The 26,839-nt window shown below is 42.0% G+C and overlaps 1 protein-coding gene across 1 annotated transcript in view; it reads left to right on the top strand.

Annotated features, from left to right (window-relative positions):
* Positions 1–363: 363 nt before the first annotated feature.
* The window catches only part of LOC135513045 (BMP/retinoic acid-inducible neural-specific protein 3-like), a 31,914-nt gene continuing 5,438 nt past the window's right edge, over positions 364–26,839 (top strand). The window contains exons 1-6 of the mRNA XM_064935698.1: positions 364–614; positions 6,414–6,604; positions 8,037–8,233; positions 13,268–13,373; positions 15,256–15,492; positions 24,726–24,948. Of these exons, the coding sequence (XP_064791770.1) occupies positions 403–614; positions 6,414–6,604; positions 8,037–8,233; positions 13,268–13,373; positions 15,256–15,492; positions 24,726–24,948 (1,166 nt within the window). The 5' untranslated portion in view covers positions 364–402. The remainder of the gene's footprint in view (positions 615–6,413; positions 6,605–8,036; positions 8,234–13,267; positions 13,374–15,255; positions 15,493–24,725; positions 24,949–26,839) is intronic.

Genomic DNA, 26,839 nt, shown 5'->3' with positions numbered 1-26,839 from the left:
AATAGCTAAAGAGATCAGAGTTCTGATTGTTTGATGTGTAAAATACAAAGGCATTTTTTACTTGTCAGTATAGGATCTCTTAAAAGATGAAGGTGCCTGATGATTATAAGAACAGTACATTCTCAAGTGGCAATTATTTACGTCTTTCTCTCCCAGGTGCTCCAGTGGATGTGAGGGAATGCAGATTCCCCGGTCATCCCAGAGGAGGAGTGAGCTCGCGTGTAGGAACCCCTTCCACTACTGATCCCATTCCTCCACCACTCCCCCCTCCCTCCCTCCACCCACCCCTCTCTCCCTCAATCCCTCCCTCCACCCCTCCCTTCCTTCCCCCTCCCACCTCCCCCCTCCTCCCTCCACCCCTCCCTCACTCCCTCCCTCCTTCCCTCGCTCCCTCAATCTCTGATGGCTCTATGGGGCTTCCTCAGTGTCAGCCTGCACTGCTGGGTCTGGCTCTGGGCCGGGGCCCCTATCTCGACCAGCGTGCCCCACGACCGCCCCGGAGGGCCCCTGGACTGGCTGCTGTCCGACAAGGGCCCCTTCCACCACTCCCAGGAGTACACAGACTTCGTTGAGAGGAACCGTCAGGGCTTCTCCACCCGCTACAAGATATACCGGTGAGTTGCATAGCAGGGCTTGTACATGGGGCAGTGTTTCCCAAACTCAGTCCTCAGGCCCTAACACTACACAGCTTGTTCAAATGATCCAAGCTTGATGATTAGTTGATTATTTGAATCAGCTGTGTAGTGCTAGGGCAAAAACCAAGGAGTCCCGAGGACTAAATTTAGGAAACCCTGACGTAGGGGCGGTTTACAGGTAAACTGGTGAGTCTCATAGCAGTGTTCTCTTCAGAGATATACAGGAGAGTCAGACCACAGGTAGTCTAGATTAGGTATAGGGAGAATCAATAGTTAGATGGACAGATTAGACTGCCTACCGACGTGTTAGTACACCAAAGCAGGCTGAATGTTATATCCACTGTCAAATTGCTAAAGCACGTTCAGTGTCATGTGGGGTTTAAAGTCGTCAAGTAAATACAACTGGAAGGAAAGCCTTGAAAAGAGATGTGAAAAGTTCTCACCTCACCCCATCTAGGATAGTCTAGTAGTGGAAACTTTATTCAATTATTGGAACTGCAAGTAAGTCAACTAAGGTTAAGTAAATAAATGGCCTTCGAGGAGAAGAAGAGGGAAAAATTTACATTTTTGTGGTTATATCTTAATCCATGCATCTACTCTTGTAGCTGTTTTGTATCTACAGTATTCACCTAGGCACCTACATAATATAGCTATTGTTGGTAAATAGTACAGTTAAATTATTTGAGTGTATCAAGGTAATTACAAGCAAATGGTAATATGCATATTCTGATATCTGTTCAGGAAAAATATGTTGATTACTGTAGTGTAGGGGTGTAAAAACGTATGATTTGTCATAACGTTGAACACATTTTCACATATTGGCTCGTGATATAAAATTTGGGGAAAGTGTGTCATATATCCTGTCCGTCGTGAGTTGGAAAGGTATTGAACACGGACCGGGAAACCGCAGACGGGACTCTGACATCTATGGATTTGTGCTGGTTGTTTTATGGGCTAAGGTGATCTGCTTCCCGCGTTAAAGCGTTTTAATATTTCTCCTCCGGCTAGTGCAGGCCCATCACAGCTCTCGGGACTGAGCTTCATTGGCGGTAAGATTAATAGTCTTATCATGTGGCCAAGTGATTAGTGGGCTCTTAATAGTTATTACTCTGCATTATCACACCATCCCCTGAGAGTCTACTGTCAGCTGCAAGGTTGTGTCTGAGGCGCGCAAGATTACAACCAACCCTTGATTAACAGTAATATTATTAAAGCCCTTTCGTTGGCTGGTAGAAATGCTGAGCACTGTATTTTATGTCGACTGTGTTTTTTTCTCTTTCATAATCCAGGTTGCCATCCAACCTTTTAATGTGAGTAAAGTATATGTCACGACAGGCCTGATGGAAACAGTCGGTAAACCTTCTAAATGTCTACAAAACAAAATACGCTTGACAAGGTGGGATCTTTTTGTGGTTGTAAAATTAGTGATGCGCAAATATTTATATAATAACCATCGTATCGAAGTAAACTTGGAGTCACGCAATGATATGGTGTTGTGTTTTGTGGTCCTACCACTACGACCCCGGAAAGAATGCATTGTATTCGTCTACAGTCGAAATACGTTATGATGAACTTCACAGGGTGGTGAAAGTGCACGGTGACGGGCTTGATGCAACTTTCCAATAAATATCCAGGGTCTTATTCTGTTGACTTGATGTTCGATGCTTAATAATCTTGATTTTGTCCGTAAAAGGGATCTCGCAGACAGAATCTGCGCACTGTCTGCGAGCTGTTGGCAAGAGCGCACATGCAAATACCAGAGTGGGGACATTCTTTATAACGCAACATGTTTAGTGATAAGACAACCAGTCTACTTTTTTATCGGTACATAAAAACGCAAAAGTAATTGATGTTATCACGCACAACTTTTTATCGGCAACAAGTCATTTTGATGGAAACCTATTATCTCTGGTGGGAAAATTTGCATATTTTTGTTATGCAGGTTTTAGAATATCACAAATTGAATGTAAACATAGCAAATTACTAATTGGTATTAATCGACCAGACAAAATTTGTGCTGAGATGACAACTGTGAATTGGGACATCATAGACAGATAATCACTTGATTATATTTCTATTGGGGAATATAGGGATAATTCAAGGTAATTGTATCTGTTACAGACTTTGGTCTCTTAACAGTATCTTACATAAGGACTGCATCAAGTTATACAATGTTCCCTTAAAATCAACAGCTTTAATGGTACAAGGTGACTGCCTACTGGGAACAGATGTCAACTCAATGTCTATTCCACATTGGTTCAACCTAATTCCATTGAAATGACAAGAAAACAACATTGATTCAACCAGTGTGTGCCCAGGAGGAAACGATACTGCAGGTTTTTACAGTAGGTGGAAAGGTGGTGAATTAATCCAGCGTGCCTTTCGTTGTCAAACAGATTGTTAGTGATATATGTTCTCATCCCTCAAACTTCCCCAGGTCATCTCAACACATCAACAATGGTTCCCAGTGGCAAAACTACTATCTATAAAAAGCTATCACATAGAATATAATCCTGTAGAATTGCTTGGTCAGACAACTTTGACTTTACTGTGGCATTGTGTGGTGGCCATTTTGTATAAAAGTGCATGCAGGTGGTACTAATTGTCTCTGTCTCTGTTAATATGAGAAGTTATTGTGGCGTACTCACATGCATATATCTAATATGTCCACTCTGTTGCCAATTCCCAGTGACAGCGGCATAGCCAAACAGTCCACCACACAGTTTGTTTGTTTAAAATGACCTCTCATATCTGACAATCTATTCCCTATTCCATAACACATAATTTCACAGCGAAACAGACATGCGGAGATGGAAAGTGACATTATTTGCTTCTGCAGAGTTTTGGATCTCTGCTAAATTCTCATAATATTCACTGACAGAGAGAAGATGAATTACCGCAAGTGGGTGCTTCTCATTACAGTGGCTGTGTGTTACTACGCCATCATTGCAGTGATGCACCATCTCATCCCTCTTTCAATTTTTCACCTCTCTTCTTGATTGAATTTGAAAGAATTGTAATGGGTCCTCCAACAGGAAATGGAGCCTGTTTTCCTGTTTGTGGAATCACTCATTGTTTTGGCGAATGCAACAGCTTTTCCCTCAGTCAACATGCGTAGAGACGGGGTTCCGCTGCACCACCAGTCCTAGGCAACCATTGCCAAGTGACAGTTGCCGTAGACAGCAGGGTGTAGGAAATTGTAGGCTACACTTGTGTAACTCTTGTATTTTTTGACATTTTGCATTTCAGAAACGTAAGTGAGTGTTGGCACCAAATCACATACAGAAGTTCACAGTATGAACACCGTATTTCTGTATGGCTGCAATGCATAAAATTTGAGAATGTCTTTTGGAATCCTTAAAAAGACCTTGATCTGTGTTACAGTGGCCTTCTTATTTAATACCCAGACCCAATGCATCCCAATTCTCTGAAATCTCTACTAGGAGAAATAGTCCAAAAGAGAGATGTGTGAAAATGAATGAATGATATCTTAAATGAAACTAAGGTAGCTACGTACAGCAGTGGAGGCTGCTGAGGGGAGGACGGCTCATAATTATTCTGTGGAGCAAATTGAATGCCATCAGACACATGGAAACCATGTGTTTGATGTATTTGATAACGTTCCACTTATTCTGCTCCAGCCATTACCACGAGCCTGCCCTCCCCAATTAAGCTGCCACCACCTCTCGTGACGTACAGTACAGTGATGAGAGACAGATAAGAAGAATAACTACATGGTGTAGTCTAACGAAAGACTGCAGAACCCCAAAAACTGCTCCATGGTAAAATCCATTTAATTTCATCCCACTCCTTGTTGGATGTACCATTAGCCCTATGGGGGGGTTTAAGATAAGACAAGTCCAGCTTATCACAGTCAACGATAACTGGAAAAACCAATGACAGAATGATTTTGAGGCTACACTTTCCTTACCTGTTCCCTTACTCTCTCCCTCCTCTCTTGCTCCTCTCTCTTCTCTCTCTCCTATTTCCTCTCTCCCTCCTCTTTTGCTCCCCTCTCCCTCCTCTCTTGCTCCTCTCTCGCGCTTCTCTCTTTCTCACTCCTCTCAATCTCCTCTCTCGCTCTCCTCTCTCCTATTTCCTCTCTCTCTCCTCTCTTGCTCCTTTTCTCACTTCTTACATGCAATGCCTTTGAACTGCCAAATCTCAGCTCTCACATAGCAAAGCAAGATATAACTGGTGAGGAATGCTATGGTGGCCCAGTTGAAGAGGTAATTTATATGTATGGAGTGAAAAGAGGTCAGGATTAATGGTTATGCTTGGTGTAACTGACCGACAAATTACTCAAGGGACATGTCTAAAAGTAGAAGTATGTGGGTGTGCATACATTCATTAAGCTGTATGTTTCATGTATTGATTTGAGAAAGCTTTCCCATAAGTGGATTAGGCATGCTAACATCACACAAATTAAACTAATTGCTATATTTTCACTACCTGTATGAGAGTAGACATAAAGTATCTTACAATTTTCCACATTGCCCCATATGATCCTTAAGAAGAGGCTTTTCATCATTACTCCTGCTTTAATGTGATATATCTCCTATCAAAAGGCCCCGCCCCCTCCATCCATCACCTACAGCACAGGTTGGTGAACCTATTCTGATTACAGCAGACAAGCATCCAATTCACAGCGCAGTGCATCATTTAGTGATAACTTGCACCTGTGAGGTTAGTTAGGGAGTGTGTGTGTGTGTGTGTGTTTGTATGTGTGTGTGTTGGAAAGGAGAGAAATAAATATAGTGATAGGAGACAGAAAGAGAAACTGAGAGAGAGACAGACGGACATAGGGAGAGAGATAGGCAGGCAGGCAGACAAACAGACAGACAGACAGACAGACAGACAGACAGGCAGGCAGACAGACAGGCTGGCTGGCAGGCAGGCAGACAGAGAGACAGACAGGCAGACAGGCAGACAGAGGGATGGGCAGAAAGGAGAAAAAACAGGCAAGAAGAAAGGCTTTCTATATCCAGCATCAGGATGTAAAATATTGTACATCATTTCTTCTACACTACATTGCTTCTACTGTAGCCTCCAGCTAACTGACACAGACAGAGCATGTTCATTTCGACCTCCCTCACAGAAATATTATCTGAACCTGTCAGAGCCAATTAAAATTGAACCAGTGTTTAGATACTGTAATTATTTAAACACAGGGGATTAACGCAAACAAAGTCTTTCAAGGCGTAACAATGCTCCCGTCTTTAAGGCCGCATACAAAATAACTTAGTAATGTTTGTAAATGTAAACAGAAGATGTCAAAGCTACAGACGCTGATGAGAAATCCGAACTTTACAGCTGCCTCTAGCATTTCCTTTCCTTTTGGTCGCCTTACTTTCTTTCCTCATTATGAGTTGTATTGAGTGTCAGAGATCTGCTGATGTCTATGGGTTTCTCTGTCACTGCACATTTTGATTATGATGTGTTTATTAAGGAGAGCACCTGTCAGCTGCAGGCTTTGGGAGCATTCTCCTCCCCAGCTATTTTAATCTTCCAAATGGTACCTGCATTGGATCTCTCTCTCTCTCTCTCTCTCTCTCTCTCGCTTTTTCTCTCTCATTCTCCCATCTCTCCATCAGAACTTAAAGCTAAGGATGCAGTGAGGCATTGTGGTTGATAGCTGCCCCCATAGACTCACCTCTCCCCTACTCTTCTGCAGACAGACAGGACAGACAGACAGAAAACCATTAATACCATCACATGATTAGTGAGCCTTATTTACCAAACAGTTTCAAGGACATTTTAAAGTCTTCTTCTTTCCAGAGAGTTTGGGAGATGGAAGGTGAACAACCTGGCTGTGGAGAGGAGAGACTTCCTGGAGTCGCCATTGCCCCTGACACCAGAGTTCATCCGTAACATCCGTCTCCTGGGTCGGAGACCCACCACCCAACTCATCACTGACAACCTGATCAGGAAGTATGGGACACACTTCCTGCTGTCGGCCACGCTGGGAGGTAAACACGCCACTATGTCTGAAATGGCACACTATTCCCTATATAGTGTTTGATCAGGGGATTCTGTGGGGATGATGAATTAGGTCAGGAGTAGGCAACCCTGGTGCTGGAGTGCCGCAGGAGGACGAGGTTTGTGGAATTTAGTCCGTCACTGAACTGATCAATTAGCTAGATTGGTCAGGTGTGCTGCCTACAGTACCTGCAGCACTCGAGGAACAGGGTTGCTTACCCCTGGAGTAGGTAGTAGTAGTTGATCCCTATTCACCGATACGGGGTCATATTTTTGAATCCCCCTAATGGTTGGAACAGAGGGGTACGGTATTCTAATCATCTGTCAGTTTTCTGTGTTTGTAAAGTCCCAATAACACCAACAAGCTAATGAGGCCAGGACATGTACATGCCTTCTATGCCAATATTGGCATAGCAGCCTATATGAATTCAGTGGAAGACTTTTCTTTAATAGATTTTTGTCTCCATAATGAAAACCCATGTAAAAACCTCACTACACGTACATGTACTGCATAACCCTCAGCAACACAGTCATTCCCCAGTGCTTTTTATAGTCATGTGGACAACACTGTGAGGGTGGTTGCTCTTTACAGGAGAGACGCTTATTTCAGCTACAATGCCCTGTGCATGTCGAGGAAACCAAGGGAATGGGTTTCCTGTTGGAAAGCAACACTTGTCGATTACCTCAGCCAGGCTCCTGGAAAGGTCATAGTTGTGAGTGGACACACACACACACACACACACACACACACACACACACACACACACACACACACACACACACACACACACACACACACACACACACACACACACACACACACACACGCACACACACACACACACAGCTGCACTGGCTGATGCGATGCAACCTCCATGCCCTGGCACACAACCAGAGTAGTTCTGTATGAGGAGAGGAAGATGAGGAGCTGTTGCTTGGCCATGAGCCAGAGATGTGCTGCTGGCTGCTGAATGGGGTTATAAATGGATTGCCTGTCCGTGTTCTGGAACACATGGACTTCATGAAATAAATGAATAAATTACATAGGGATTTAAGGGCACCTTTCTGCAGCAGAGGAAGAAGAACACAAAACACAGACTACCATTGATAATATGATATGATGGCCTCCTTTATGGTTGAATCTGGAAGTATGTTTGTTCACATTCTACCAAATTGCACATGGTTAATAGTCATAATACCTGGCAGTGAATAATACACTATATTATTCCTATTGATTGCCATACTACTAAAACTGGATAGCTGTTGACTATGTAGTTCAGAGACCATCTGACTAATGTCAACTGACATTTGTATAGACTGTTAAAACCATGTTAGCCAGTGAACATTCTCCCAACAGTTGAAAAAAAAGCCTGTTTAAACAGCGTCGGCAAACATTGTCGTAACGCCATCTTGTGTTTGCAGGGGAAGAGGCCTTAACGATATTTGTGGACAAGAGAAAGCTGAGTAAGAAGGCGGATGTGAGCGAATACTCTGGCTCTGGCAACTCGTCCAGCGTAACTCTGGAGGCTCTGCACCAGCTGGCTGCCTCCTACTTCATAGACAGAGAAAGCACCCTGCGCAAGCTGCACCACATCCAGATAGCATCCACAGCCATTAAGGTACACACAAACACACACACACACACACAAGCACACACCGGACACACACGCACACAAACACACACACGCACAACCAACACCCAAACGCACACCCACACATACACGCACAAGTACACACACTGACCTTCCATCAAACTTGAAACTTCATGCAATCATACTTGTTCAAGTGGAGCAGCACAGTTGGTTAGCTGATTAGAGATCCTGGAATGCCCCTTGTAAGAAGTGTCAGCTTGTCAGGTTGTGAAGAGCCAGGAGTGTTGATCAGTAGGTGGTGTATTTCCAGGGCCAGGCGTTGACATACCTCATCTGAACTGAGTACTGTAGCTGTTGGGATGAATGTTGTGACATACAGGACATACCAGTATGTTACTGCAATGTTGTGTGAATAAGGAAAGTGATATAAATACATCCACTCTGTTAGTGCAACATTTCAACAGGATGGATTTTGTCAGGCTGAGCTAAAGTGTGCAAATATTTATGTTTCTTTATTATGCCATTTTTTTAACCCTGCACCTGTAAAGTTGTTGGATGTGCACACACCCCTTTTGAAAATAGCAAACGTGATCCTTTCAGATCCGTCATGTTGCTATATAGTGACAGTCACATCTGTGTGTGGCATCCGGCCTCTCTGAATTTGTTGGAGCAAACTATGAATAACAGCTATCAAAGCTCTGTACTCCCTGAACCACAAGGATGTGTGGGAGGTCGGACATTTCTATCACAGCAGAGGTATCTTGTCTTGCTTTGTCTGTTCTGTTGGGAGTCACTTTTGAAGTGTGTGTGTTTCTATGTGTGTAAGTGTGGGTATGTGTGTGAGCGCCAACTTTAATGGTTCAAAGGCAGAGATGTGTTGAGAGTGACAGGTGAGAGCAGAGAAGCAGAGAGGTTGAGCAGCTCATCAGTGAAGCAGAGTGAATCACTGAGAGGGAGGGAGGCAGCGGAGGGATTCTTCAGCACACGCATCATTTCCACAGGGCGTCAACCCCCGTGACGCCGGGACAGACACAACCAACCGCTCCACCATGTGAATGTGAATTGGACAGGGGATGGTAGGAGGATAGCAGATCAGGCTGCTGGTGCTTCCGCTGCCCTCCCCCCTTGTATGGAGGGAAAATTTGGGAGCTCATTTCAGAGGAAAAGCCTGTTAGTGCTCTGGTGTGCTGGGGGTTTGCTGTGGAAATCTTCTCCCTCTTAAAGAGGTCACGGTGCAGCCTGCTACCTCTCTACCTCTGTTCAGAAAAGGTTGTTGCTATAATGAGTAATGACTCAAGCTGTTACCAGAGCGGCAGGGATCATTTTTGTTATGATTTGGCAATTTCCCCAACTAAATCGATGTTGATATCCCCACCTGACCGATGCGATGGTTGGCAGTGTGTCTGCAGAATGATGAACAATGAGAGAAAGTTCTTCAGCCGTGGGGCTCTCACAACACCGTGTGGATTCCTATTTATTTCCACTCAGACAGTCCCAGTATTGCATTATGTTCCCATTATGGCAGCATTGCATTTTTTACGTTTCTACCCTGCTACTCAATCGGTTGTTGTCTGTGTTGTCACAGGGGCACTGTACAATCTTTCATTTCCAGTCTAAAGTCCTGCCCCTTCACTTGCCAGTGAGTCTTGGGCAAATGTACCTGCCACTGAGTTAACACATAATTTAAATAACTGCTTTTTAGCTAATCTCTCCCTCCTCTTTTCTTCATCTAGCTATCATAGACATATTACATATGCACAGTACAATCTTAATTTGACCAGTTTCTCAGCTGGAAATTAATCCTGCAGCAACCAGAAATGTGAATTATCATGTGCATTATAATTCATGGCCATTTTCGGAAGGGTTGATGCATTTTTAGTTAGGATAAATCATGTCTGACATTTAAAAGTGGAAATGACAATTAGCATTTCTCTGCAACAACAGTGATCAAATTAAGATACACCTGTATATCAATCCTTTCATCCTAGTGGTCATGAAGAAAAGCAGAAGCAAAGAAGAAAGAAAATAAGCTTAACTGAGACTACTAGAACACAGTCTCTCTCTGTGCTCCATGTGAAATCCCTCCAGCAGCAGCAGCTGAGAGATACAGGTGGCCAATAATGTGCCATTAAGCATTTAGTAATATACCAGAATATATCTGCAATGAAAAGCAGCTGCTGTCCATAGAGGAAATTGAATGCCGTGCTCATCAGTCAACGTTGTGCCATATGGGCTATCATATGGCATATCAAATAATGCTCTGTATAGATTCAATATTCAAGTGTCTCAAAACTCTGCATTGTTCCTCATTTCCTCACAGTCTTATCAGCAGTATAATCCCATATCAAGGAAATTTCTGATTTACAATGTGCTGTTAATAATAATGGAAAAATCATTACACACAGATGGTCTCCCCTCTCTCTGATTTACACATTCTATTCATTTTCCCAGACACACATTTTTGCTGGTTCAGGGTTTGATTGATAAGCGCCAGAAGTTTCACCCTACACAGCATTAGCTTCAGGTCTCTTAGTCTTTCCCTCTGTCAGCACTTTGGGACTGTGTTTGATTGTGTAAGTGATGGACTGACCCTTGTTTCCTAGCCGTCTCTCCCCCACCAACTGTCCTGTGACAGGCTGGACCTGGGCACATCTCTGGGCTGATGACACTGTCCCTCTCCTACAAAGAGAGAAAAATAGCAATCAATTAGGAGCTTTCTATCAACAGAAGAGGACTGGAAAGAGATTTCATGTTGCAAGCGAGGGAGAATGGAAAGAATGATGAGGTCTGGCAGAGACGGTTTGCCAGGGAAAAGGTCAGGAGAGATGTCTCAGTCAATACGACAGAAAAGACCTGCCATGGCTGAGTTGTTAGAAGCTCTCTTTCAACACCACTCTGATGTTTCTCTTTTTTTCGAGTGCGAGAGAATAAGAACAACACCGCTGCCATTTTCACTGCAGGTGCATAAGAATACCTGTAACAAAGGAATGTATGTAATCAATTAACCTCTAGCGTCGAGCAATCCCGTATCCGGGAGCGTAATCATAGCCTCAAGCTCATTAGCATAACGCAACATTAACTATTCATGAAAATCGCAAATGAAATGAAATAAATATATTGGCTCACAAGCTTAGCCTTTTGTCAACAACACTGTCATCTCAGATTTTCAAAATATGCTTTTCAACCATAGCTACACAAGCATTTGTGTAAGAGTATTGATAGCTAGCATAGCATTAAGCTTAGCATTCAGCAGGCAACATTTTCACAAAACAAGAAAAGCATTCAAATAAAATAATTTACCTTTGAAGAACTTCGGATGTTTTCAATGAGGAGACTCTCAGTTAGATAGCAAATGTTCTGTTTTTCCAAAAATATTATTTGTGTAGGAGAAATCGCTCCGTTTTGTTCATCACGTTTGGCTAAGAAAAAAAAAGCGAAAATTCAGTCATTACAACGCCAAACCTTTTTCCAAATTAACTCCATAATATCGACAGAAACATGGCAAACGTTGTTTAGAATCAATCCTCAAGGTGTTTTTCACATATCTATTCGATGATAAATCATTCGTGGCAGTTGCCTTTCTCCTCTGAACCTAATGGAAAAGTGGACGCAGCTGGAGATTGCGCAATAATTTTGACGGAGGACACCAAGCTGACACCTGGTAAATGTAGTCTCTTATGGTCAATCTTCCAATGATATGCCTACAAATACGTCACAATGCTACAGATACCTTGGGGAAACGACAGAAGGTGTAGGCTCATTCCTGGCGCATTCACAGCCATATAAGGAGACATTGGAACACAGTGCATTCAAAATCTGGGGCATTTCCTGTATGAAATTTCATTTTGGTTTTGCCTGTAGCATTAGTTTCCTGGGCACTCACAGACAATATCTTTGCAGTTTTGGAAACGTCAGAGTGTTTTCTTTCCAAAGCTGTCAATTATATGCATAGTCGAGCATCTTTTCGTGACAAAATATCTTGTTTTCAAATGGGAACGTTTTTTTATCCAAAAATTAAAAGAGCGCCCTCTATATCGAAGAAGAGACCCAGTGCAGTAAAAAACATGAATTGCCTGTGTTTTATCTATATTTCCACGCTATGAGGTAGGAATAATTCTGTGAAATTGTGGAAAATGATGATAGTGCCCTTTTAGTGTATGAGCTGTTTGAAAAGCGCTTGCAATTTCAGCCTATTTTGGTGAGATGGAGGTTTGGCTGCCTTGGAAACATCACCAAGGGCTAAATAAGTTAATAGACCAATAAGAAAGAACGTTACAAACCCCTCTGCCAATAACAGCTAGTTTTCTGTTTTTCCTTCCCTACTCAGACCACTTCCAGACAGCCCTAGCAAAATTCTTGCTTGAGAAATTGCTCTTTGCTAAGAAGACATTTTTGTTTATTTTTTACCATTTTAATTGAAAACAATCAAACTAACTTGATTATTACCCAGAAATTATTTGATATTGAGATAAAATGACTGCATTGGACCTTTAAGTGTTGTATGTGGGTGCAAGGAAGGAGAGAGAGAGCAGAAGAGAGGGCGTACTGTACATATGCTCTACCACTGCGATGTTCTGCATCTCTCTGCTAGCCGTGCTTCATTATCTACTCAGAGCTGTGGGTGATGGTCATTAAAGGGCCTGTGTAATGTATGTAATAGGGCTTCAGCTCTGACTCATAGAGAACAGGAAGCAGGAACCCATGGTTGAACACTCATCTCACCAGGGAACACACATGCCCGCCACTTCATTGCTTTTCCCCAGCAGAGAGCAGCCACTCTTAGAAGTGTTTCTTTTGGCATTATGTGTCTCATACAGAAGTACTGTAGAAGTAGTAGTATTTTTTTCCTTTTCAATTTGGAATAGTTCATGTACGTATACTAATGTCAATCATCGTATGGCAAAGCATGCACACGAATCCAGGGCAAGAGTGGGTGTAAGATTGCCAGGATGTCAATTCAAAGGAAATGCATGATGCATAAATATATTTTTGTCATTCTTACATTGCTCTGATGTTAAAAGGAATGTGTATTCAAAGCATTGTGTGTTTGTTGTTACCCAGGTAACAGAGACCCGGACAGGCCCTCTCGGATGCAGTAACTATGACAACCTTGATTCTGTCAGCTCTGTTCTGGTTCAGAGTCCGGAAAACAAAGTCCACTTGCAAGGTCTGTTTCTTTTTGATTCATACCACATATATTGCATTTTAATGTCAGACCTTTGTTTACGTATTCCTGTTATGCAAATCCTGCACACCATTATCACATAATAATTTTAAGGTTTTTAGCACACCCTATCATAAATTCCCATACAATAGCATCTTCAAAGAGATCCACACATCCCATGACAACGCTTGTAGAGAATAAAATACAGTTTGGACTATCATTGTTCTGCTCTTACATTGAGAGTCTAGTCAAGGACCATATCACCCTAGACCAACTTCAATTTGCTTACCGCCCCAATAGTTCCACAGACGATGCAATCGCCATCACACTGCACACTTCCCTATCCATCTGGATAAGAGGAATACCTATGTAAGAATGCTGTTCATTGACTACAGATCAGCGTTCAATACCATAGTACCCTCCAAACTCATCATTAAGCTTGAGACCCCGTCCTGTGCAACTGGGTCCTGGACTTCCTGGACTTCCCCAGGTGGTGAATGTAGGAAACAACATCTCTACCCCTCTGATCTTCAACACTGGGGCCCCACAATGGTGCATTCTCAGTCCCCTCCTTTACTCCCTGTTCACCCACGACTGTGTGGCCATGCACGCCCCCAACTCAGTCATCAAGTTTGCAGACGACACCACAGTGGTATGCTTGATTACCAACGACGACGAGACAGCCTACAGGGAGGAGGTGAGGGCACTTGGAGTCTGGTGTCAGGAAAATGACCTCTCACTCAATGTCAGCAAAAGTAAAAGAGATGATCGTGGACTTCAGGAAACAGCAAAGGGATCATCCCCCTATCCACATGAAAAAGGGGACAGCAGTGGAGGAGTAGGAAAGTTTTAAGTTCCTCGGTGTACATATCACCAACAAACTGAAATGGTCCAAGCACACAGACAGTGTGGTGAAAAATACACAACAGCGCCTCTTCAACCTCAGGAGGCTGAAAAAATGTGGCTTGTCACCGAAAACCCTCACTAACTTTTAGAGGTGCACAATTGAGAGCGTCCAGTCGGCAACTGCACTGCCCACAACCGCAAGGCTCTCCAGAGGGTGGTGTGGTCTGCACAACGTATCACCGGGTGCAAACTACCTGCCCTCCAGGACACCTACAACACCTGATGTCACAGGAAGGCAAAAAATATCATCAAGGACAATAACCACTCGAGCCACTACCTGTTCACCCCGCTTCCATCCAGTAGGCGAGGTCAGAACAGGTGCATCAAAGCTGGGATAGAGAGATTGAAAAACAGCTTCTTTCTCAAGGCCATCAGATTGTTAAACAGCCACCACCAGCACAGAGAGGCCGCTGCCTACCTACAGACTTGATATCATTGGCCACTTTAATAAATGGAACCCTAGTCACTTTAGTAATGCCGCTTTAAGAAGTTTACATATCTCACATGACTCATCTCATGTATATATACTGTATACTGTATCCTTCACTATCTATTCTTTACTATCTATTGCATCTCAGCCACTCTGTCACTGCTCATACATATATTTTATACTTATATATTCTTATCCCATCCCTTTACTAGATTGTGTGTATTAGGTTTTGCTGTGGAATATGTTAGATATTAGGGTTTTGTTATGAAATTGTTAGATATTACCTGTTAGATACTGCTGCACTGTCTGATCTAGAAGCATAAGCATTTCGCTACACTCACAATAACATCAACCAACCATCTGTATGCGACCAATAAAATTGGATTTGATTTGATTTGACATTGTTAGTGTACCAAGGCTAACAACTAAACTTTAACTGCCTTGTGATTCACCCACTATAAATCACTTATTCCGATCCTCTCATACAGTACCATTACTGTACACTTTGATGGTGGTACTAAATCTTGGTTGTGTTGTGTTGTTTTACAGGCCTGCAGGTTATCCTGCCAGACTACCTGAGGGACAGTTTTGTCCAGGCTGCTCTAAGCTACATTGCCTGTAATGGGGAGGGGGGCTTCGTCTGTAAGGACAATGACTGCTGGTGCAAGTGTGACACCAAGTTCCCAGAATGCAACTGTCCCTACATGGACATCCAAGCCATGGAGGACAGTCTACAGAGGATCACTGAGACCTGGGGGACACTCTACAAGGAGTTTGAGGATTCAGGTAAGGACAAATTGGCTCTAGAACTTTTTAAATGTATTTTTATATCTCTAGTAGACAAACACGCCTTAGAGAAAAAATAGAACAAATCCTTGGTTTTGTATTGAACTTTCAGATCTCATTATAATGAGAAATAAGGATTGGGCCAAGGCTAGAAAACCGACTTGGTAGCAGATTGGCAGTGTTTCAGGCAATTGAGAAATATATGTACTTCCTCAATAAAGAAAGCTAAATCAAGCTACTTTTTTAAGTTCTATGTCAGACTCTGCTGGTGATCCGTCAAAATGTTGGAAAACAGTTCATGCACTGAAGCGTGGAAATTCCTGTCCTTCCCTGCCTAAGCAAGTTGTGTCAGACTCTGGCATCATTACTGAAAAAAAATTGATATGTGATGCTTTTAATCAGCATTTTATCTCAGCAGGCTTTTTATTTGAAATAAATTGTGATTTAATTTAGCCTGGTCAGTCATTCTACTGCTTTTCCCTCCACCAGCGTCTAGTTGGCTCAATGGAAGATCAGTGAATCTTTGTTTTCATTTCAGCAATGTTCCACTTTTTAACGCCTTGCTTAAAAAAAAATCAATTGGACTGGTTTGCTTTATCGTTTCCTGCTGCAGCTTTCTGCTCCCCTGACTGCAGAGTCATTTACACATATTTTTAATCTGTTGATTATCTCAGGGTTTAGAAGGCGGCCCATGTGCTCGATCTCCACAAAGGTTGTTTCATCTCCAATAATTATATTCTCTGAAATGTTTTATGAACGGTGTCCTTGATATCACGAAAGGCGTCCCACAGGGATTGATTTTAGGTAATGTACATTTTTCTGTCTATATAAAAATGTTGGTCTATCTGCAAATAAAATGCAGATGACACGGTTTTGTATGCTATTGCCCCCACGGTTGACCAGGCTCTTTCGGAGCTTCAATCTACCTTCATTGCTTTGCAGAAAGCCTTTGTTGAACTGAAATGGGTACTTAATGCAGGTCAATCCAAGTATATGTGATTCTCCAAATCACATAAAAATGTATCTGATGCTTTATGCATGGTGGTGCCCTCCTGTTCTCGTGTCCCCGCTTATAAATATCTGGGTATCAGGATTGATAAAACGCTATCTTTCAAAAAGCTTGATAATGAATTACATTGAACAAAAAACAAACTCAACATGCAACAATTTCAAAGAATTTACTGAGTTACAGTTCATATAAAGGAATCAGTCAATTGAAATGAATAAATTAGGCCCTAATCTATCGATTTCACATGACTGTGACACATCCCGTGACAGACACAGCGTGACACATCTCCTTTGCATAGAGTTGATCAGGCTGTTGATTGTGGCCTATGGAATGTTGTCCCACTCCTCTTCAATGGCTGTGTGAAGTTGCTGGATATTGGCGGGAACTGGAACATGCTGTCGTACACGTCGATCCAGAGCATCCGAAACATGCTCAATGGGTGACATGTCTGGTCATGCAGGTCATGGAATTGTATACAGATACTTGCAACATGGGGCCATGCATTATCATGCTGAAACATGAGGTGATGGAGGCAGATGAATGGCACGAATGGCACGACAATGGGCCTCAGGATCACATCACAGTATCTCTGTGCATTCAAATTACCATTGATAAAATGAAATTGTGTTCGTTGTCCATAGCTTATGCCTGGCCATATTGTAACCCTACCGCCACCATGGGGTTCTCTGTTGAAATCAGCAAACCGATTTATTAGGGCCGATTTCAAGTTTTCATAACAATCAGTAATCTGTATTTTTGGACACCGATTATGGCCGATTACATTGCACTCCACAAGGAGACTGCGTGGCAGGCTGACTAGCTGTTATGCGAGTGCAGCAAGGAGCCAAGGTAAGGTGCTAGCTAGCATTAAACTTATCTTAGAAAAAACAATCAATCTTAACATAATCACTAGTTATCTACACATGGTTGGTGATATTACTAGTTTATCTACCTTGTCCTGCGTTGCATATAATCAATGCGGTGCCTGTTAATTTATCATTGAATCACAGCCTACTTTGCCAGACGGGTGATTTAACAAGCGCATTTGCAAACAAAGTGCTGTCATTGCACCAATGTGTTCCATAACCATAAACATCAATGGCTTTCTTAAAATCAATACACAAGTATATATTTTCAAACCTGCAGGCGGCAGGGTAGCCTAGATGTTAGGGCGTTGGACTAGTAACCAGAAGCTTGCAAGTTCAAATCTTGAGCTGACAAGGTACAAATCTGTAGTTCTGCCCCTAAACAGGCAGTTAACCCACTGTTCCTAGGCCATAATTGAAAATAAGAATTTGTTCTTAACTGACCTGCCTAGTTAAAAAAATTAAAAAATATTGCCTGCTAACATGAATTTCTTTTAACGAGGGGAATTGTGTCACTTCTCTTGCGTTCTGTGCAAGCAGAGTCAGGGAATATGCAGCAGTTTGGGCCGCCTGCCTCATTGCGAACAGTGTGAAGACCATTTCTTTCTAACAAAGACCGTAATTAATTGGCCAGAATTGTACATAATTTTGACATAACATGGATGGTTGTGAAATGTAACAGCAATATTTAGACTTAGGGATGCCACCAAATACGGAACGGTTCCGTTTTTCACTGAAAGAATAAACTTTTTTTTCTCCAAAATGATAGTTTCCGGATTTGACCATATTAATGACCTAAGGCTCGTATTTCTGTGTGTTATTATATTATAATTAAGTCTATGATTTGATAGAGCAGTCTGACTGAGTGGTGGTAGGCAGCAGCAGGATCGTAAGCATTCATTCAAACAGCACTTTCCTGCATTTTCCAGCAGCTCTTCGCTGTGCTTCAAGCATTGCACTGTTTATGACTTCAAACCTATCAACTCCCGAGATTAGGCTGGCAAAACTAAAGTACCTATTAGAACATCCAATAGTCAAAGGTATATTAAATACAAATGGTATAGAGAGAAATAGTCCTATAATAACTACAACCTAAAACTTCTTACCTGGGAATATTGAAGACTCATGTTAAAAGGAACAACCAGCTTTCATATGTTCTGAACAAGGAACTTATTAGCAAGTTAGCTTTCTTACATGGCACATATTGCACATTTACTTTCTTCTCCAACACTTTGTTTTTGCATTATTTAAACCAAATTGAACATGTTTCATTATTTATTTGAGACTAAATTGATTTTATTGATGTATTACATTAAGTTAAAATAAGTGTTAATTCAGTATTGTTGTAATTGTAATTATTACAAATATATATATAAAAATCTGTTGATTAATCGGTATCGGCTTTTTTGGTCTTCCAATAATTGTTATCGGTGATGAAAAATCATATTCGGTCGACCTCTACGCCATACACCAGGATTTCCCAAACTCGGTCCTCGGGACCCCAAGGGGTGCATGTTTTGGTTTTTGCCCTAGCTGATTCAATTAATCAACTAATCATCAATCTTTGATAATATGAATCAGCTGTGTAGTGTTAGGGTAAAAACAAAAACAAAAACGTGCACTATTTGGGGTCCCGAGGACCGAGTTTGGGAGTTCCTGCCATACATACTGTCTGTCATCTGTTCGGTACAGTTTAAACTGGGATTCATTCATGAAGAGCACACTTGTCCAGCGTGCCAGTGGCCATCATACGTGAGCATTTTGCACACTGCAGTCAGGTCAAGACCCTGGTGAGGACAAAGATCACTCTGAGACGGTTTCTGACATTTTGTGCAGGAATTCTTCATTATGCGAACCCACAGTTTCATCAGTTGTCCAGGTGGCTGGTCTTAGATGATCCCGCGGGTAAAGAAGTGGAGGTCCTGGGCATTGGACACAGTTTATCAAAGCGCACTCCAGTACACACTGCATTCTGTATCAGAAAGTAGGCTGGCCTTCTTTGAAGTCTCGTAGATCGATGCATTGCGCTCTTGTTTATAAAGCATTCCTGCATAAACTTCTGCCGTACCTTACTACATTGTTAACTTACAGACATACAAGATACCAAATCAAATCAAATTTTATATGTCACATACCCATGGTTAACAGATGTTAATGCGAGTGTAGGGAAATGCTTGTGCTTCCAGTTTCGACAATGCAGTAATAACCAACGAGTAATCTAACCTAACAATTTCACAACAGCAACCTTGTACACACAAGTGTAAAGGGATGAAGAATATGTACATAAAGATATATGAATGAGTGATTGTACAGAATGGCATAGGCAAGATGCAGTAGATGGTATCGAGTACAGTATATACATATGAGATGAGTAATGTAGCGTATGTAAACATTATATTAAGTGGCGTTGTTATAGTGGCTAGTGATACATGTATTACATAAAGATGGCAGATGCAGTAGGTGATATAGAGTACAGTATATACAGTGAAGAGAACAAGTATTTGATACACTGTCGATTTTGCAGGTTTTCCTACTTACAAAGCATGTAGATGTCTGTAATTTTTATCATATGTACACTTCAACTGTGAGAGACGGAATCGAAAACAAAAATCCACAAAATCACATTGTATGATTTTTAAGTAAATAATTAGCATTTTATTGCATGACATAAGTATTTGATACATCAGAAAAGCAGAACTTAATATTTGGTACAGAAACCTTTGGTTGCAGTTACAGAGATCATACGTTTCCTGTAGTTCTTGACCAGGTTTGCACACACTGCAGCAGTGATTTTGGCCCACTCCTCCATACAGACCTTCTCCAGATCCTTCAGGTTTCGGGGCTGTCGCTGGACAATACGGACTTTCAGCTCCCTCCAAAGATTTTCTATTGGGTTCAGGTCTGGAGATTGGCTATGCCACTCCAGGACCTTGAGATGCTTCTTACGGAGCCACTCCTTAGTTGCCCTGGCTGTGTGTTTCGGGTCGTTGTCATGCTGGAAGACCCAGCAATGACCTATCTTCAATGCTCTTACTGAGGGAAGGAGGTTGTTGGCCAAGATCTCGCGATATATGGCCCCATCCATCCTCCCCTCAATACGGTGCAGTCGTCCTGTACTGTCCCCTTTGCAGAAAAGCATCCCCAAAGAATGATGTCTCCACCTCAATGCTTCACGGTTGGGATGGTGTTCTTGGGGTTGTACTCATCCTTCTTCTTCTTCCAAACACGGTGAGTGGAGTTTAGACCAAAAGCTCTATTTTTGACTCATCAGACCACATGACCTTCTCCCATTCCTCCTCTGCATCATCCAGATGGTCATTGGCAAACTTCAGATGGGCCTGGACATGCGCTGGCTTGAGCAGGGGGACCTTGCGTACGCTGCAGGATTTTAATCCATGACGGCGTAGTGTGTTACTAATGGTTTTCTTTGAGACTGTGGTCCCAGCTCTCTTCAGGTCATTGTCCAGGTCCTGCCGTGTAGTTCTGGGCTGATACCTCACTTTCCTCATGATCATTGATGCCCCACAAGGTGAGATCTTGCATGGAGCCTTAGACCGAGTGTGATTGACCATCATCTTGAACTTCTTCCATTTTCTAATAATTGCGCCAACAGTTGTTGTCTTCTCACCAAGCTGCTTGCCTATTGTCCTGTAGCCCATCCCAGCCTTGTGCAGGTCTACAATTTAACCCTGATGTCCTTACACAGCTCTCTGGTCTTGACCATTGCGGAGAGCTTGGAGTCTGTTTGATTGAGTGTGTGGACAGGTGTCTTTTATACGAGTGGAGAACAGGAGGGCTTCTTAAAGAAAAAATCTTACTGGTTGGTAGGTGATCAAATACTTATGTCATGCAATAAAATGCAAATTAATTTCTTAAAAATCATAAAATGTGATTTTCTGGATTTTTGTTTTAGATTCCGTCTCTCACAGTTGAAGTGTACCTATGATAAAAATTACAGACCTCTACATGCTTTGTAAGTAGGAAAACCTGCAAAATTGGCAGTGTATCAAATACTTGTTCTCCCCACTGTACATATGAGATGAGTAATGTAGGGTATGTAAACATCATATTAAGTGGCATTGTTTAAAGTGGCTAGTGATACATTTTTTTACATGTATGGCAGCAGTGATTTATTTAGAATTCAAGGCTCTCTTATCCAGTATTGCTACCACAGCATTCTGCAGCGATACGTCATCCCAACTGGTTTGCGCTTAGTGGGAAAGTAATTTGTTTTTAAACAGGACAATGACCCAACACACCTCCAGGCTGTGTAAGGGCTATTTGACCAAGAATTAGAGTGATGGAATGCTGCATCAGATGACCTGGCCTCCACAATCACCCGACCTCAACCGAATTGAGATGGTTTGGGATCAGTTGGACAGCAGAGTGAAGGAAAAGCAACCAACAAGTGCTCAGCGTATGTGGGAACGACTTCAAAACTATTGGAAAAGCATTCCATGTGAAGCTGGTTGAGAGAATGCCAAGAGTGTGCAATGCTCTCATAAGGGCAAAGGGTGGCTACTTTGAGGATAGCTCAACAAAGTACATGTCAGCTACTACAGTGACTAAAATGACTGCAACCCTTATCAAAGAGTTTCAGTTAGTTTCAGAGTGGGTGGAAAGGAATAAGTTAGTCCTAAATATTTCTAAAACTAAAAGCACTGTATCTGTAACTGTCATGGTCAAAACACATTGATACAACAGTAGCTAAGATGGGGAGAAGTATGTCCATGATAAGGCGCTGCTCTACCTTCTTGACAGCAATGTCAACAAGGCAGGTCCTACAGGCCTAGTTTTGTCGCACCTCGACTACTATTCAGTTGTGTGGTCAGGTGCCACAAAAAAGGACTTTGCAATTGGTTCAGAACAGGGCAGCACGGCTGGCCCTTGGATTTACACAGAGAGATAATATTAATAATATGCATGTCAATCTCTCCTGGCTCAAAGTGGAGGAGAGATTGATTTCATCACTGCTTGTATTTATGAGAGGTATTGACATGTTGAATGCACCGAGCTGTTTGTTTGTACCACTGGTGCACAGCTCAGACACCCATGCATTCCCCACAAGACATGCCACAAGTGGCCTCCTCACAGTCCCCAAGTCCAGAACAGACTATGGAAGGTAAACAGTACTAAACAGAGGCATGACCACATGGAACTCTATTTCACATCAAGTAACTCATGCAAGCAGTAAAATTAGATTAAAACAACAGATTAAAAAAACACCTTATGGAACAGCAGGGACTGTGAAGCAACACAAACATAGGCACAGACACATGCATACACACACACACACGATAGCATATGCACTATACACACACGTACACATGGATTTTGTACTGCATATACAGTATGTGGTAGTCGGGGCCTGAGGGCACACAGTCTGTGACTGTATTGTAATGTTTTTTTTTCAATTGTATAAACTGCCTTAATTTTGCTGGACCCCAGAAAGAGTAGCTGCTGCCTTGGCACTGCTGATGAGGATCCATAATAAATACAAATACAAAATACTTTGAAGAACCTCAAATATAAACTATATATTTAGATTTGTTTAACCCTTTTTTGGTTACTACATGATTCCATATGTGTTATTTCATAGTAGTAATATCTTCACAAATATTCTACAATGTAGAATATAGTAAAAGAAACTTTAAAAAAACTGGATTGAGTAGGTGTGTTCAAACTTTTGACTGGTACTGTTATGAACTTGAGTGAAGACCCAAACGCGGTTTTAACAGAAAACAGAGTTCTTTAATAAAAACAGGAATGGCATAAATCCTCTTCCAACGTAGTCAATGGAACAAAAGAACGTAGTATAATGCTGGTTGCACCTGCCATGCATGCAGACTCCGACAGGACAGGACAAGGTGGAAGCAAACGAGACGACAGCTTGCTTCTGGCATCAAAAAACACAAACAAGAATCAGACACTGAAAGTAGCAGGAACAGAGAAAGAAATAGAGACCTAATCAGAGGGGGAAGAGAGAACAGGTGGGGAAGAGTGAAAGAGCTAGTTAGGGCAGATGTAGAACAGCTGAGGAATGAGAGACAGAGAAGGTAACCTAAAAAGACCAGCAGAGAGAGAATGAAGAGAAAGGACAGGAACAGACATAACAAGACATGACAGGTACTGTATATAGGGCTGATCTGTGAAAGAGACTGCTCGTCTCAGCCTCACTCCCTGTCAAAGTAAAGTTTAAATACAAAATTGTTTTAGATCCTATTATATATTAAGATGCTCAAACTATTACACATTTAATTTGATATATGAAGTGTCCAGTGCCACTCAGTTGACATGCAATATCTACAGGTGTCTTCAACTAGCTTAGCTGTAAACTTACTCGTTCTCCATGCAGTTGATAATTTATAAATTCATGTGGACAATCTTTGAAAAGTTTCTGTAGGGGACTATGTGAGCTGAATAAAAGTGTTTTACCATGTCACACCCTTAAAGGTGGAGGACCGTTCCTGTGTACCCAAGACATATTTATATATACAGTTGAAACAGTGTAAACCATAATGACTCACAGTGAAACCTGGGGGACTTGGCACAGGATCTGTGTACAGCAAATCACAACCTGACAGGATTGGATTACAAAATCAACATCTCCTTGCACAGGTAGTTTACAATATGTCTCGAGCAGATTAATCATACATAAAAAAACATTTATTACAAGTCCAGTGTTTCACATTGGCATAGTAACATCTTATGAATGAGGGCACTTAGTATAATCTGGGGGTATTATTGCCTCTCTATGTCACTCTGCAGTGGCCATGGTTGCTGAGGTGAAATCAGAATTGATGGGCATTTTTTTCTCTTCTATTTTTTTGGTGTATGAAATATCTGTGCAATTACTTTCAAAGTTTATGTTTTAATAGCAGGGAGGAGAGGAGAGTGCAGGGCAGTGCCAGGAATAAAGAGTTTTTCAGGTGTGGTCGTAAACGTGTCCTTCGGTAAAGGATATCAAAGACGTGTCAACGTTCTGCTCTATCAGCGGAATGGGATGCCAGCAGGAAGAAAGTAACCACGGAAACGTAGAACATGGCAGTTCTGGAACCAATTACATTGTTCTCCTTTAGCCTTGAGGAATGTGGCGACATGCCTGAAGTGATCTTATGCACTTTCCTTTCCAGCATAGGAACAAACAGAATGTGCAGGGAAAATCCCAGTTATACCTTTTGTAAGCAGATTTGTTTCATTGTTTCCTGTTCATTTCTTTACTTTAAATAATTTCCAGGGGTTAAGAAAGTTTTACCTCCACAGATGTCCCCTGGCCATATTCATGGCATGTTCATTTAAAAACAATCACCTTTAGAAAAAGTTGCCTCTTTTTTTCATTTTCACTCTCTTTCTGACAGATGAGTTCAAGACCTTCCTTATGAGGCTCCCGCAGAACTTCTTCCTGAACGTGTCGACTATCCAGCACCTTTGGTCGTTGGATGGCGTGTTCCAGTGGCGCTACGAGCAGCTGGAGAACAGCATGAGTGTGCTCTTCAGACGAGCCCAGAGAGTGGTGTTCAAGCTCTTCAGCCTCAGCAAGAGGTGCCAGAGGCAGCCTCACATCCGCCTACCCAGAGAATGGTAAGAGTCCCGTTCTGCTCCTACAATACAGCTCTTTCCACTGAGCCCCAATTACACTTTAATCACCCATCCAGGAAGCTGATAGCAATCCTCTCTACCTCTCCCTGTGTGAGTGGGAGAAACAGGGAGCCAGCCAAGCAATGTTTATCTACTTTATTACTGCTGCTCTGAAGAAAACTGGAAGTACTATACTTTTTTTTGTGAAGAGAAATCTCCGTAGACTGTGGAGAGATGGAGAGATGGAGAGAGAAAGTGGAATGTTTGTCAGTTTGCCTGGGAGTGAAGCGGAACACTTGAAAGGCGAACACTTGAAAGGCTCCCCTACGTCCTGTTCGTTCGCAGCACTTCACACAGACGATGTATGATTGATTTCACTTCCTGGGGCCAGTTCCACTGCTAACAATGAAATCAAATCATTGAATTAAATATAATTTGTCACATGATTCATAAACAACAAGTACAGACTAAGAGTGAACAATGCAGAGTTAAAGATAAACAATAAAAAATATAAAATAAAAATTGAAATAGCAACAAGAGGAATAAGTACACAGTGAATAACAAATAACAATGATGAGTAAAAATAACATATAGATATATACAGTGCCTTGCGAAAGTATTCGGCCCCCTTGAACTTTGCGACCTTTTGCCACATTTCAGTCTTCAAACATAAAGATATAAAACTGTATTTTTTTGTGAAGAATCAACAACAAGTGGGACATAATCATGAAGTGGAACGACATTTATTGGATATTTCAAACTTTTTAACAAATCAAAAACTGAAAAATTGGGCGTGCAAAATTATTCAGCCCCTTTACTTTCAGTGCAGCAAACTCTCTCCAGAAGTTCAGTGAGGATCTGTGAATGATCCAATGTTGACCTAAATGACTAATGATGATAAATACAATCCACCTGTGTGTAATCAAGTCTCTGTATAAATGCACCTGCACAGTGATAGTCTCAGAGTTCCGTTAAAAGCGCAGAGAGCATCATGAAGAACAAGGAACACACCAGGCAGGTCCGAGATACTGTTGTGAAGAAGTTTAAAGCCGGATTTGGATGCAAAAAGATTTCCCAAGCTTTAAACATCCCAAGGAGCACTGTGCAAGCGATAATATTGAAATGGAAGGAGTATCAGACCACTGCAAATCTGCCAAGACCTGGCCGTCCCTCTAAACTTTCAGCTCATACAAGGAGAAGACTATTCAGAGATGCAGCCAAGAGGCCCATGATCACGCTAGATGAACTGCAGAGATCTACAGCTGAGGTGTGAGACTCTGTCCATAGGACCACAATCAGTCGTATATTTCACAAATCTGGCCTTTTTGGAAGAGTGGCAAGAAGAAAGCCATTTCTTAAAGATATCCATAAAAAGTGTTGTTTAAAGTTTGCCACAAGCCACCTGGGAGACACACCAAACATGTGGAAGAAGGTGCTCTGGTCAGATGAAACCAAAATTGAACTTTTTGGCAACAATGCACAACGTTATGTTTGGCGTAAAAGCAACACAGCTCCTCACCCTGAACACACTATCCCCACTGTCAAACATGGTGGTGGCAGCATCATGGTTTGGGCCTGCTTTTCTTCAGCAGGGACAGGGAAGATGGTTAAAATTGATGGGAAGATGGATGGAGCCAAATACAGGACCATTCTGGAAGAAAACCTGATGGAGTCTGCAAAAGACCTGAGACTGGGATGGAGTTTTGTCTTCCAACAAGACAATGATCCAAAACATAAAGCACAATCTACATTGGAATGGTTAAAAAATAAACATATCCAGGTGTTAGAATGGCCAAGTCAAAGTCCAGACCTGAATCCAATCGAGAATCTGTGGAAAGAACTGAAAACTGCTGTTCACAAATGCTCTCCATCCAACCTCACTGAGCTCGAGCTG

Source organism: Oncorhynchus masou, chromosome 24 (genome assembly GCF_036934945.1).
Source record: "Oncorhynchus masou masou isolate Uvic2021 chromosome 24, UVic_Omas_1.1, whole genome shotgun sequence".
Taxonomy (NCBI): domain Eukaryota; kingdom Metazoa; phylum Chordata; class Actinopteri; order Salmoniformes; family Salmonidae; genus Oncorhynchus; species Oncorhynchus masou.
The sequence above is the reverse complement of the archived record's forward strand: the minus strand, read 5'-3'. Positions and strand labels throughout refer to the sequence as shown.